Source organism: Chelonoidis abingdonii, chromosome 1, assembly GCF_003597395.2.
Source record: "Chelonoidis abingdonii isolate Lonesome George chromosome 1, CheloAbing_2.0, whole genome shotgun sequence".
Taxonomy (NCBI): Eukaryota; Metazoa; Chordata; order Testudines; family Testudinidae; genus Chelonoidis; species Chelonoidis abingdonii.
Window position 1 is genome coordinate 135,408,747 of NC_133769.1, and position 14,221 is coordinate 135,422,967.

Consider the following 14,221-nt stretch of genomic DNA (forward strand, 5'->3'; position numbering starts at 1 on the left):
AGTGTTAAACATGGAGGAATAATGGTTCATTGAGGCCTGAGCAGGAGGGCTTTATCGACACTGGTGGTCTTCCATTTTCCCGAGTTATCTAGATTTATGCCTAGTGACACCAACAATGTGGGGACTGAAGTGTGACAGGAGGAGGAGGGCTTGGGTTTGAGAGAGCTGCAGAGAGCGCCTCAAACAGAGGGTAATGGGAGGGGGCACCGGGGAGCTTCTGTGAAGAAAAGTAGGCATGCAGGGTCCCTCTAATTTGTGGCATAAAGTCAGTTTGCAGAAGCTACAAAATGTTCGACCCCCCCCCCCCGCCATCAGTTCAAATTACAGTCACCCTCTACTCCAGTAGCCAACATAAAACTCCTGTCATTGGCGCACTTGAGATACTGGTTACAGCAAACGCAGGCCATTAAGATGGTCGTCTACTCTGAGCTGGCAGCTGGCCCTGCGCTGCTGCGTGCAAAGTTACAGGGGAAATATCCCCAAAGGTATAACAAGATGCTAGCACAGCTTGTCACAGAGCATTGGCAGCCGGCAGCGAGAGCCCTCACCCCGACACAGCCGGGGCCTCCCCATTACTACAGCAAAGGAGCCCGGAAACACCCCGCCTCCCTCCACCGCATCCCCCCGGGGCCAGAACCTGCATTCCCCCCCGCCGCGTGCGCATTTTACGTGGCTCCCAAATTCCTCCCTTCCCTGCTCTGGGGCCACGGGCCGGTGTGATTACACTGGGGCCGGGGCGCCTGGCTGCTGCCGGGGTCTCTGCCTTGGCCCGGCTGGCGGGGCTCATCCCATCGGGCTCCGGCAGGCGCTGAGCGGGCAGCAAGGGCAGGCGCAGGGATCGTTGCTGGCCAGGCCAGGCCCTGCCTCCCCGAATGCGGTGCGGGACTCCCCGCCCCAGGGCCGGGAACCCGGGGGCAGCTCCGACCCACCCCGCCCGGGCTCTCCCGCAGCCGGCTGGGGGCGCGGCGCTCTAGCCTCCGGCGTCCCCAAGGGCGCCGCCAGTTCAGCGGAGCCGCCCCAGGGAGGTGTCTCCCTGCTGGGGGCGGGGAGACGGGCCCGACCCCACATCCCGAGAGCAGAGAAGGGGCCGGGAACATGGTGCCGCTGAGAGACTGCAAGGTGAGGGGGGAAGCGGTGCGATGGGCTGGGGGCGGTGTGGGGTGCAGGTGTGCGGTGGCGGCGGGGTCTCTTTTTTGCAGGTGCAATTGGCAGGCGGGACATCGCTCAGCCCGGCTCCCTGCAGAGCTTCGCCCTCCCGTGCTGGTGTGACAGTTCACACAGACTGTCACCACAGCCCCCCATCTGCCTCCGCGCCCATGTTTGCCTTGTGCAAACGGGGTGGAGGGGTTGGTGACTCGGGGCTAAGGGTTACGACTCCTTGGTCCCTTCCCCAGCTCTGCGTAATGCAAGCGCTTCCAGGTGCCGTCAGGCTCCCCGTCTGAAAGTGAGATCTGTCTCGCAGAGAGGCTGTAATTCGGACTTGTGCGTGTGAATGAAATGTTTTGAGATCTTGGGTGGGAAATGTGTGGAGCTGAACTTTTGGGGGAGAAATGTTGGTCATCGGGCACAACCTCGGGGGGTTGGAGAGGAGAGTTCAACATGCAGCATACAGTGTGCAAAACTATTACTCTGATGTGATCTCAGAAAACGTTGTTGGCTGAAACTGCACTGCTCAGGGTTAACAAAGGCGTCCCTTGGCGCTGTTAGGCAAAGTGAACATGTCAGGGCACTCTTCCACATAAAGGAACAGAAACTCCCCTTATTTCTCTCCTATGTTTCTATAAACACTTAACTGCACATGTCACGTTCCTTCAGTACTAATCAGTCTCTGTTTCTTAAAAGCCAGTGGACATTTATGTAATTTTCTCTGATTCTGAAGGTTCAAAGGGCTAGATGCAAGTGCTAATTACCAATAGTGTTCACATTTTTGTTTATTTCGCTATTCTTTCTTTGCATGTCTCAGATTTCACATTATTCTTCCAAATGCAAGTTTCACAAAGTTGTAGTTTGCTCAAGCAAGTATTTAACATTTGTGAAAAGTAGCCAGTTCTTTCATTTAGAATCTGAGTGTCTGGCCTCTAGATAAAGCTGCCGCTTGTGTAATTCAAAGTAAGCGGTAATCCTATAATCAGTTAAGATAGGGCAAATGGAACCTTTTTTTGAAATCTGAAAAAAATTCTGTTAGGGAGACCCCTTTCAGGAAATACTAAGGGGATCAGAAGCTTCCAGCATGATTCCTGCGGTCTCCGCTACAGGCACAGCCTGATCGAGTTTTTCTCTATTATATTTGCTACCCTTGAATTGGGACCTTGCTGAGTTTCCTTCACATGTCTTGTCTCCCCAAATTTGTTACTTTCTGAGATGCTTGATTGTGGTTTAGGTCCCAATATCTTGATGCTGCTTTTAGGGCCCTGCAACCTTTATGCTGACTCTGCTTAAAGTATTGCTATATCCTCAATCATGGTTTTGTTTAAAAAAAGTGAGCTGCAGAGTCAGTTATAGCCCCAAGTGGGCTAATATAAAGGGGAAGGGAAGAAAAAGGTGCTGCTGCTGTCATGTATTAATGAATCCTGGGAACCTTGGAGGCAGGGGCTTCTCTGTCATTTTGAAGGCCTTTTGAAGCACATAGGAAAGGGAGAGAAAGCAGAGGATCCATCTGCCCAGACCCTAGCCGCACACCTCTCCCCCACTTTTCACTCCAGCTCCCAACAAAGTTTGTGGCTAGCAACATTTAGTACCAGCTTCTCCCCATAGGTACTGTCTAAACTAGCCTGCTCCCTGGAAAGTGTCCTGTCATTGCTAACACTGATGCAGCTCTCTCAGTGTTAGCAATGTTGGGAACACTAGGGCAGACACTCTGTAACACTCGGTGGTTATAATGCTGGCTGCTGGGGGCACCTTTTCTACACTAGCGTTCTCATGCTTGCTACTGCTGATGGAGGCGTATTAGCACTAGCAACAGTGGAATATTATTCAGAAATGAAGCTAGTGCAGGGAAAGCCTTAGGGCTTGTCTGTGTGAACCTTGATTTCTGTGAGACACTGGGGTCAGTCTACCCTACTTGTTGTGTACTGTGTCCGTCACTGATGCGCAATGCCATTTCCTGGTTGTGCTTTTATCTGCTCCCCTTTCACAGTGGGGTTAGTGTCTGTATGTATACTGTAATATACAGCTTAGCCGCTTTCCCGCTCCTTTTTGCCATAGACTTAATACAAACACTAAACAAAAGATATACATTTACATTCCAATATAGCTTTTTTAGACTTGTAGTTTGAACACTCAGGTACTTAAACCACTTGCATGTGATCCTTTAATCCAGTCATGATGAGGAAATCTTGAGAATGCTAATCAAAATAGATGTTACTGCTACTTGCTTCAGATTTTCACCCTTGAGTTTCACAGTTGCAATCAGAAAATAGTTTAAACTGTAAAATGAAACTAGACAAACAATTGCAAAATATGGTTCATTCACAGGAAAATGGATTAGATGGCTCCAGGTCTTTCCATCTATATTTTTTGTAAATTCTATGTCATGGAAGAAAAATTGGTTTTGGCTACAGTTATTTGTATAGCTCTTTAAGTTTGCCTAGCATTATACAGTGAATAAGGTGTGTGAGACATGAATCTTTGCCCTGAGGAGCGTACAGTTTTAAAGGCATTAGTGAGATCATTCTAGAAACAGAGAGTGGGAAATGTCAATGTATATAGATTACGTACAAAAAACTAAATTAGATGTTTAGGTGGCAAAATCAATCATTTGGCATATTTAAGGTTTCCTATGCAACCTTAATTCTGGTCCCTTGTGCATGCATCCTGTGGAAAAGAAATAGTATGTGATGAAAGTATGCACATGAACAAGGAAGCAGAATTAAGGTTGCGTGAGTAACCTGATGGCAGATGAGAGATTTTTGGAATGATCATTGGATTTCTCATCTGATTATTGGGATTCTTTTAGGAATATTCTTAAGGACAGTCAGGAAGCAGTTTGCACAGCCATATACACCATTGTGTAAAGCATACATCACCTCATCCAGATAATAAGAGGTGTTCTTTCAGTCTTCCTAGTAATAAATTGCTATGGTGGATCTAAAACTTCAGTTATCATGATGAAATGTTTACCATGCAGTTTATATAATGAGACTGTTGTATAATCTGTTTGCAAAACTGTGCACTGCCTAATTCTTTCATTGTTGTGTGTTGTATTTTTGCCTTATCAAATGTCCCTACAAGCTCCTGTAAATTAATCCTTAGGTCGAATTCTGTGCTGGTGTAACTCAGTTGATATCAGTGGACTTAAACTAGCAAATAATTTGGCCCCAGGTGTCATTGGGATTGTTGATTTCGACAAGTCACGAAGCAAGAATTTTATTTTGCCGCATATCCATTTTGAAAGGGTATATCTGAAGTGATGAGACTAGCATACTACTGAGGTTTATAGAGAGAATGGTACTAAAATTAAAAGAACTATAGCATATCTGGGTCCTTGGCAGATACATAGTATTATGCAATTTCCCTTGTCTTTTTTCTACCACTACCATTCTGTCCTCTCTATCCACATTAAGAGGATTCCTCAAACGTAATTTTAGTAGAATAAAAGACTTACACGCGTCTCAAAATTTCCTGTAAATTTTTTAGGTAGATGAAACACTTGCCAGAAATCTACTCTTCTGGTTCTTAGAGCTCAGCTAACATGACATCTGGAAAATCAGTGTGTTCAGTAAACAGTCTCACTTTTTGTTTTTTACATAGGCCTGGCAGGATGCTGGACTTGTCCTATCCACCACTAGTAATGAGGCCTGCAAAATGTTTGATGCCACGCTGACTCAGGTATGAACTGATTTTTTTCTGGGGGGCCCCAATTGGCCAGGACACTTCGGCATGGGCCTCATCAGCCCAGTGGCTAGTCTGCCACTGGGTATGGCCGGGTTTTGATAAAATGTGATTTGAAGGGACTTTTAAGTATAAAAACAGTGTTTGTTGCAGCTAATTTTTAAATTGCTTATCCTCTTTATGACTCAAAAGGAGAGTCTGGTTAAAAAATATCCTATTTTAAAGAAATAGATTCCTTTGTGTATTACTGATGACATCTTAGGCCCTGTCTACCCTACAAACTTTGGTCGATGCAAGTTACGTCGCCAGAAAGCCACCACAGTTAGCGTATCGCTCATGTGCATGCATATTTGGATACTTGCCTTGGTATTGCGCATTCTCACCTTGTATCGATGCACAGTGTGGTATGGTATCCCAATGTGCAACCAGCTACTGTCCAGCGCACTGTCTTTTGGGAAATTTTCGCAATGCGGGGTAGAAACAAGTCATGCAGGGGTGACTGGGAACAAGGGGTCAAGTTCCCATCATGCAAATTTCTCCATCCCCTAATGCTATCCATAGCCCATCATTTTCCCGCCATTTTTAAAATCTCAGAAACCCATAGGGCACTTTTTGGTATCTACCGTCTCCGACAGAAGCATGGAGACCCCCAGAGCTCTGCACTATTATTATGAACACTGCAGCCACAGGAGAAACAATCCTCCACTATTTGCAGAGCTGCAGGAAGAACCGTAACAGGAACAGGTATGACAGTTTCTTTGAGGACAGACTGCTGAGATATATAATAAAAAACAATTCAAGGTTGTTGGTGGCATTCATGGAGCATCTGCCAATGATATAGTGCCACTTCTGGACCTAAAAAATGAGCACTGACTGGTGGAATCACATCATAATGCAGGTTTGGGATGACAAATGCTGCAGAACTTTTGGATGTAAAAGGCCTCATCCCTGCATTTGTGTGCTGAGCTTGCCCCAGCCCCCCAGTGCAGGGTCACCAGAATGAGAACTATGCTGACAGTGAAGCAGGAAGTCAAAAAGATCCTAGCTCTTGGCATAATTGGACCTCCTACTCCTCCTCCCTCTCCTTGCTGTTCATGGCAGGGATCTGTGTCTCAGGCTCCTCAGAAGTATCCACAGTGGTCTACTGGGTGCTGGTGGGGTGGCCACTAAGTATGGCATGCAGCTGATTGAAAAAGTGTCAGGTCTGCAGCTCAGCCCCAGATAAGAGTGTTGGCCTCCTGGGTCTTGTCATACACCTGCCGCTGTTCCTTCACTTTCACACAGCAGTGCTGCTCATCCTTGTCATACCTCTTCACTTTTCTCCCCTGTGCAATCTCTTCATAGATGTCCACGTTTCTACCATAGGTCCATAGTTGCGCCTGCACAGCTTGCTCTTCCCTCAGGCCCAAGAGATCCAACACATCCTCCCTAGTCCAGGCTGTAGCACATCTAGGGAGATATGCTAGATGTACTCACCAGCTGGGCAATCAGGAAAAGGCATTTCAGGAATACGTGGAGGTTTTAAAGGGGAAGTGGGTGGCTTCCAGTCTCCATGATTCCTTATCAGTGGTGTTCACAATTGTGACCAGAGCTGTCATTGTTGGACATTATGGGACAGCTACTGAGGACTGTTAAGATTGATGTAAGTCACACAGTGTCCACATTTGCACTGCATCAGCCTCAGTAGGTTGATCATGGCAAAATACTGTTCAGGAGGTGGTGTCACTGTGCCGCTGTAACAGGGATAAGCACCCTGCTTATTTGGCTGGAGACAAAATTGAGTCTAGACACATGCACAAATCTTTATAGGTTGACATAAGATAGCTTACAACCTAACTTTGTACTGTAGACCAGGCCAGAGATAATTACTTCTGAAAAAAATTAGTCTCACTTTTTACTGTTGATTTTGTTTACTTTTGAATTTCACTCAGCTGGGACCATGGGGGGAGGGGAGGGTGGAGATTTCATTTGATTTCTAGTCAGTTTCACACTCTATTTTACAGTATACTACATGGACCAATGATAAGAGTCTAGGGGGCATTGAAGGATCTCTCTCCAAGTTACATGCAGCAGATCCAACTTTTAGTAAGTATAACTTTTTAATTGTTGGTTATGCAGTACAGTAGTTGTATACGGTTAACTTACTTCTTACACACAACTGAAGGGCTGGGTTAGTATAGCATTGGTTGTTTTCATTTAGAACTTTTTTTAGACAGCCACTTTTCTTCCCTTGAGTATGATCATTTTTAAAAAGCAAATATGAGAAATAGTAAATAGGTTGGAAAAATTGATAACCTATGAGCTAAGAAATGTCACAACTAAAAAGAAAAATTCCTAGCTGTCCCAATAACTTGATGGTACATGTTGAAATGAAGGAGAATTTGGTATTAGAGCTCAGCCTTATTGTGGAAAGTATACGGTTAGGCCTTTAAAGGGACTGGAGGAGACAAACCTTGCTATGCATGCTTCTCCTTCTGACATATCAGCATGATATGATTAATGAAAGGAAGTTTCCACTTGCCTGGGAAAAAGCATATGGAGAGGAAAGTGGTGAATCTCAAATTGAAGGCATTGATGTAGGGAGATCTTCTGATGCTGAACATGAGGGTTGAGACTTGCAGGCATTTATTTTATTTTAGCTAATTAAACAGAATAAATTCAGTATTACAGTACGCTTCATTTAAAGCTATCATTGTTTATTTTACACCTTCCTGCACTGAATCAAGATGTTTTTGGCATCTTTATACATACACAAAACAAATATGACTTCACTGTTTGGCAGTGTGTGTGAACATTACATCTGCGCAGAAATAACAAAGCAGGGAATGTACCAGAGGTAGAGTGCCTGCCAGTTACAAAATAGCAACTTTAATTCTGCAGGTGTTTGCCTTTGCCAAATTTTAAAGACTTGTCCCCAGAAAGGAATGCTGGGGGGGGAAATTCCTGTATCGAGACAGCCCTACCCTGTGGAGAGGTAGTGGGGCCTATGCAGCCCCAAAGGAATGTGCTTCTCTGTGGGTATGTCTATGCTGCATTGAGGAGTGTGCTTCCCAGTTTGAGCGGACAGGCATGTACTTAGCTCTGCTCAACTTACCATGCTAAAAATAGCAGTGTAGCTAGGTGTAGCACGAGTGGCGGCTCAGGCTAGCTGCCCAGGTATGTACCCACAGGTACGTACTCACAGATAAGTTTGTATTCAGATGGCTAGCTTGAGCCACCACATGTGCTACCCACAGCTACACTGCTATTCATCTATTTTTACGGCACTAGCTCAAGCAGAACTAGTGTGTGTCTATCTGCCTGAGCTGGGAAGCACTCTTCCAGCTGCAATGTAAATGCGCCATGTGTGTTATACATCACAGCCAATGAAAATAGCTTTATGCTCCACAAGTCCTGGGCCATCTTATGCCCATCTTCTTGCACCACCTCTCTCAATCCTTTTGCACATCTGCTTTTCCTCTTTTCATTGTAAAGTAACTCTTAGAAGTGCTTTGCACTTAGGTAGGGTGTTCTCTACCCCGGCTTTTCTGGTGTTGGGCAGACTGTTAATTCTCCTCTGTCATTGCCTCTGGCCTGTCCTAAAATAGTTTCTGTGATCTTTATTCCATCCTGTTGTAAATGGGTCATTATAGAGCACGGTGAGAAATTAGGATCACAGGCTCTGCTTAAGGAGGGGACAGCTGCAGCATTGGTTAACTGCTCCTAATAACAAGGTGGTTGTTTGAGGGCATTCAGGGCTGTTAAAGAAGAATTTGAAAGTAAAAGATTTGCTTAAAGGGAAAATTCTAGATTCCTGCTAGTAACTTAGATCTGGTCTATGCTAGGAAATTAGATCAATATAACTACATCACCCAGGGGTGTGAAAAATTCACACTGCCAGCAACACAGTTAAATCTACCTAAATCTCAGTGTAGATGGCTCTAGGTTGATGGGAGAATTCTCCCACCAACCTAGCTACCTCCTCTTGCGGAGGTGGATTACCTATGCTGATGGGAAAATGCCTCCCATCGGCATAGGTAGCCGTCTTCATTGAAGTGCCACAAGCCCTTAATGTATGGTTGTTCCTTAGCTGCCTGAGTTTCTGTGGGATCCTAACCAGTCTCTAGCACTACTTCCATTTACTACCTGTGGCTCTCATTTAAACTTATTTCAATAGTTTAGTTTAGAGCTTCTGCACCTGCTAAATTACCTATTGTGTCTAAATTTTTCCATGCTGCTTTCTTCAGCAATGGGACACGTGATTGCCAATGGCTTGGTTTTGATTGGCACTGGGAGTTCAGTGAGGTTAGACAAAGAGCTGGACAGTGCGATGAAAAAGATGATGGCACTCTCAGAATCGCAGCCCCTGACTGAGAGGGAGAAGCTTCATGTGTCTGCACTAGACATGTTTGCCAGTGGGTAAGTGGTTGGTTTTTAGGGGAGGGCTGGAGAGGGTTTGGTTTTATCATTCAGACTATGTACAGCATGGTTGCATGTTGCCCTTTCTGTTCATATTTTTACTGTTATGTTGGCATCTTTCATTCCACTTGATTGATTAAATGCTTACTCTAGAATGGAAAGCAGTGCCACTCAGTAGTACAGCTGGCAAGAGATATTGCCTCCTTTTATCTTGCAGATTGACCATAGGTTACTGTCACAGTGACACAGAGAAACTGGTTCTTAAGTTTAGCTCTCCCAAACTATATGCATCTAATTAGCCAACAATACTATAATGAACAATATTTCTATCATGCCAGTATATTACAAGTCTTCTGTATTTTAAAACTACCAATAATTCCACTATTGGAATAATGATTTAAAACTAAAACCACTCAAGAGGCTAAATCTTTGGTCATTCTAAACGCTGAGACAGCTTCCCACAGACTTGGACTGTAGAAGCAAAAATACAAGCAGTCTTGTCTTATTATTCCATTTATAGACTCTGCTTCCTCTAAAAAGGTGAGATGACATACAAGGTGTTGGAAGCCCTCCACGAAAATGAGGACTTTGGGGAATTGAATGTTTACAGGAATATATTGAGCTTGCGTATTCTCCAGACAATATCAAACGCTATTAACTTTTGTTATTTGTTTATTATCCACATGGGAGATATTAGCAGTAAAAGGATTTGATAACAAAGGTAAGAAATGAGATCACTAAAGCTCTAACCCATGGTGTTTGGTCTGCCTGGCTGGACCCCAATACCTGTGAGGAGCCACATTGACTTTAATGAGGCTCTCTGCAGAGGTAATGGTCTTCCCACATGGATCAACATGCAGGATCAGGGCCTAAAAGGAACTCCCTCCCCTTCCCCCCCCCCCAGTTGCAGTGCATTACTAGTAACAAACCAAGAATACCATATACAGGTTGTCTAGAAAGTGTTCAACTGTCTTCATGGTGCAATCATGTATACTAAGAATTCAGAAGTACTCTTGCAAGCTAGGGAATTGTCAGTAGATTTCCCACATTCCACAGTAGTATAAATTTAGAAATAATATTAGATTCAGGCAATTTGGTCATGCTGGCCCTGTCAATGATTAACATGTGTTTTTTCTCTCTAGGCGTCTTCCTAAAGCTTGTGACATATGGGATAAGATTCTGCAGGACCATCCAACTGACATGTTAGCTCTAAAATTTGCCCATGACACTTATTTTTATCTGGGATATCAAACACAGATGCGAGACTCTGTTGCCCGTGTATATCCTCACTGGACACCTAATATTCCACTTAGTAGGTATGCAAAAGTTGATCTTCAGATGATATCCGTGGATCTCTGCTTCTGGTGTGCATGTGCTTTGTATGCATAAATTCAGATGTCTCTGGTCAACAGTGTCTGTAGGGACAGCACACAAACCCTGATTGTTCCTGTAGTCTCTATCTGAGGACAGATAAGGGAGTTCTAAATAACCAACCTGACTTTAAAAATATGCACGTAAGAATTAACATCTCTTCTTGCTTTCCTACTGACCCACTGTTCCATTGTTTTTAACTGAGCCGTTTCTTTGAATTTCCTCCATGTTTTTCCACTCATAGGATGTGCCAGCCAGTACAGCCTAGATGGCGAAACCTTCTCATAGCATTTCTAGGTGGAACCACTCATGTGCCCTTCCTCTCCCTCCCCTCAGTGTTCTGGAACATTCTGAGGGTGAGGATATAAAAGGATGCATGGTGCTTTGTGCTGCCTCAGTTCCTTCCAACTGTAGCAACAGAAGGACGTGAACCTCTTCAGATTCCTTGTATCCACAACTCACTAACTAGTTCCCTAGCTTAGTTTAGTTACTGTTTTTTAGGGAGTTAGTCTTAGATTAAGTAAGTTAGGGTAAATTTATAAGTTCTTCTTCGAGTGCTTGCTCATATCCATTCCAAGTAGATGTGCGCGCGCCGCGTGCACGTTCGTCGGAAGAATTTTCCCCTAGCAACACCCGGTGGGTCGGCAGGCGCCCCCTGGCGTGGCGCCATTGCGGCACTGCATATATACCCCTGCCGACCCGCCCGCTCCTTCGAGTTACCTATCTTACGCCCGTGTCGGTCGTTCGGAAACAGTGGAGTGCGGCTTAGTGACCTCCGCTTCCCCTAAGCTGGCTTCACCTTTTTTGTCTTTCTAAGTTCATAGTTCTAGTTGGGTAGAACGTTAGTTGTGTAGTAGTTATTGAGTAGTTTGTTAGTAATAGTTTACTATATATATTACGACGGGCTTAGGTCAATTCCTCCTCACCCTCCCGGCGGCATGGGCTCAATGCTGGCTCTCCGGTTTCAACAGTGCTTCGGCCTGTCTACCAGCGATGCCCTACGGAAGACCCCCATGGATCCTGCTGGAAGTGCCTGGGGATCCCACATTACGGACAAGTCGCCAGTATTGGAAGTCCTTCAAACCACGGACTCAAAAAGGGAGCGTGGACTCTCGCCTTGAAAGCAGCTCCTGATGGAAGGCGGCGCCCTCACCCCTGGCGAAGCTTCGGCACGCTGAGTGCGCCGTGCTAAGTCGCGCAAACCGGCCCAGAAGTGCTTCCATCGGGCACCGAACAGGCCGGTAAACCAGCCAAATCACCTTGGCACCAAACAAGTCTCCGTCGGCGCAGAAGTCAACCCGGCATCGCTCCCTGTCCCCAAGGCAAAGAAGCCTAAAGGACTTGACTGCGGCTGGCATCTGTCGGGCAACCGCATGTAAATGAGTCATGGAAAGGACCGACCATCTGACTACCCGCCAGCCTGCCGCGGCACGCGTTGATTCCCGCACCGTTGACTCGGCCAGGAAGAGCCGTCGAGTCCGGTGGCATGAGACAGCTCCTGGCGCAGTGCCTTGGTTGAGCTCAACTGTTCCGATACTCCCAAGCCGGGGAGAACGTTTTGCAACGGCGAGGAACTGATTGCGCTCACGGAGACTACTCTGCCTGCAACCTCCTGCAACCGCCGGTGCGGGTCTTTGCTTCGGCGGGAAAGGCCAGGAGATGATCAGGCCAACGCCACCGGAGGCAACGGACAGGACCGGTTCGCGGTCGAGGTCCGGCGGCAGCCACTCCCGCTGCGTACCGCCGATCCAGCACCAGACGCGCTTCCTTCGCGAGTCCGGTACCGATCCTCTTAGCGCCGTCGTATCTGCGGCACCGCTTGGTCCAGCGTCACGTTCTCCGGCACGATACTGTCATCGAGGCGGTCTGGCTCCCGCACCACCGTCCCGTTCCCTATGGCACGTTCCCGGGCACCGGTATCCCGGAGTAGATCCCACCGTCGTTGACTCTCGTCCCCGGTCTGGACCTCTCCAGCATCGCGCGCTGGTCCGAAGGGTCCGGGATCGTCAGCGACCGGGAATGCACGTCCGGTTAAATCCGCTCTGCTGCGCACGCGTGACGTCCGGTACCCGCGCATGGACTATCCGCTTCCGCCCTGGCCGTCGAGACACGCCCTCAGGTTCGTCCCGCCCAGAACAGCGCTCTGTATGGGGATTTGGACCCCAACGGCCAGTAGCCCCTCCCTGAATCCCAGGGATTGGAAACAACCAACGCCAGTGGATCCTTCTGGACGCCCCTTGGGTCACCACCGAAGCCGGCAGAAGATGCCCACGACAACGTCGGCGGTCAGCGCTTCAGTCGCGTCGGGTACCAGAGGTCCATCATCCAGGAGTCGTTCCTCGCCAGGAATCCCGAAAGCAGTATGACGACATTTCAGTCGGTGAACACCAGGACCGCTGAGGGCGCAGGTGGAAGCTGACCCCCCTCTAGGACAGAGTCACAGCATGACCACTGGTTCCGCGGGTCCTCTGTCCTCCTCCCCAGCCGGGAGTGAGGCGGTAGCGGGTACATCAACCTTCGGGTCCGCCCCCCATCGACCTTCTGTGCCCAGCAGGACTTGCTCCTGCAGTGTCGCTGCTTGGGGAGCATAACCGTTCTCAGGTGGAGGAGGTTCCCGAGGTGGAGGACCCGGTCGTGGACATTCTATCTGCATCCGATGCCCCGAACGCGTGTAAGCCCTTACCGTTTATACGCTCCATCCAGGCTAAAGCGGACTCGATCTGGGCAATCTCCCGGCGTCCATCCCCCCAACGGCCAGAGGCGTGGAGAGGAAGTATAGTGGTCACTATCTAAGAGGTACGAATACCTTTAACACCCATGCTCCTCATGCTCTCTGGTGCGTCAGCAGTTCTGTGAACGAGAAGGGAGAGCCATCCAGCAAGCCGCCGCCACAAAAATAGCGGGAGGCTAAGCATAAATGATCTTACTGGGCACGCAAGGTATACTCTGGCGAGGGGGTCTACAGTATTGCGCGTCGCTAATTCAGCAGGCCGCTTCTCAGTAGATACAACTTTAATACCTGGCAACCAGTGGGCCAGTAATTTTCACAGAACTGTCCCGCTGACTCCGCCCAGAGTTCCAGAGCCTCGCTCGAGGAGGGGAAAAAGAATCTTGCCCGGACTCACCTACAGGCCTCCCTCGATGCTGCGGAATTCGGCGACTAGGACTGTTGCATCAGGAGTCAAATGCGCAAAAAGAATAATCTTGGTTACAGGTTTCGCGGCCTACCTCCCGAACTGCAAAACACAATTCAAGACCTTCCATTTGAAGGCCATGGGGGGGGGCTGGGGGGGGGGGCCTTTCTCTGAAAAAACGGACCCTAGGCTCAAGGACTCTAAGGACAACCGTGTTATAATGCTCCCCGTCGGATGCAACACCCGACAGACCCAAGCGGCGTGCTTTTCGGCCCAACTTCAATGCCCCTACTTCACACCCACCACGCTCGACAAGACTTTAATGAAGCGTGGCCGGATTGAACGGAGATCGCCCAGTGCTGGTCTCAAAAGGGGGCAGAATAATGGTTCGCGCCAAAGCGTCCACCGCCGGGGACCAAAGCGAAAACATTTGAAAGGTGCGGTCGAGAGCAGAGCAAACCAGTACTTCCCCGGACTCCTACACAGTT

The 14,221-nt window shown here is 47.6% G+C and overlaps 1 protein-coding gene across 2 annotated transcripts in view; it reads left to right on the forward strand.

Annotated features, from left to right (window-relative positions):
• LOC116823213 (tetratricopeptide repeat protein 38-like) overlaps positions 1-14,221 on the forward strand; it is a 115,993-nt gene that overhangs the window by 74,679 nt on the left and 27,093 nt on the right. Inside the window, exons 2-6 of one of the 2 annotated variants that reach the window (XM_075070497.1) lie at positions 1,026-1,119; positions 4,750-4,827; positions 6,834-6,915; positions 9,057-9,228; positions 10,371-10,544. In XM_075070497.1, the coding sequence (XP_074926598.1) occupies positions 1,096-1,119; positions 4,750-4,827; positions 6,834-6,915; positions 9,057-9,228; positions 10,371-10,544 (530 nt within the window). In that variant the 5' untranslated portion in view covers positions 1,026-1,095. Of the gene's footprint in view, positions 1-993; positions 1,120-4,749; positions 4,828-6,833; positions 6,916-9,056; positions 9,229-10,370; positions 10,545-14,221 lie in introns of those variants that run through there. The other variant, XM_032777632.2, reaches the window with a different exon arrangement.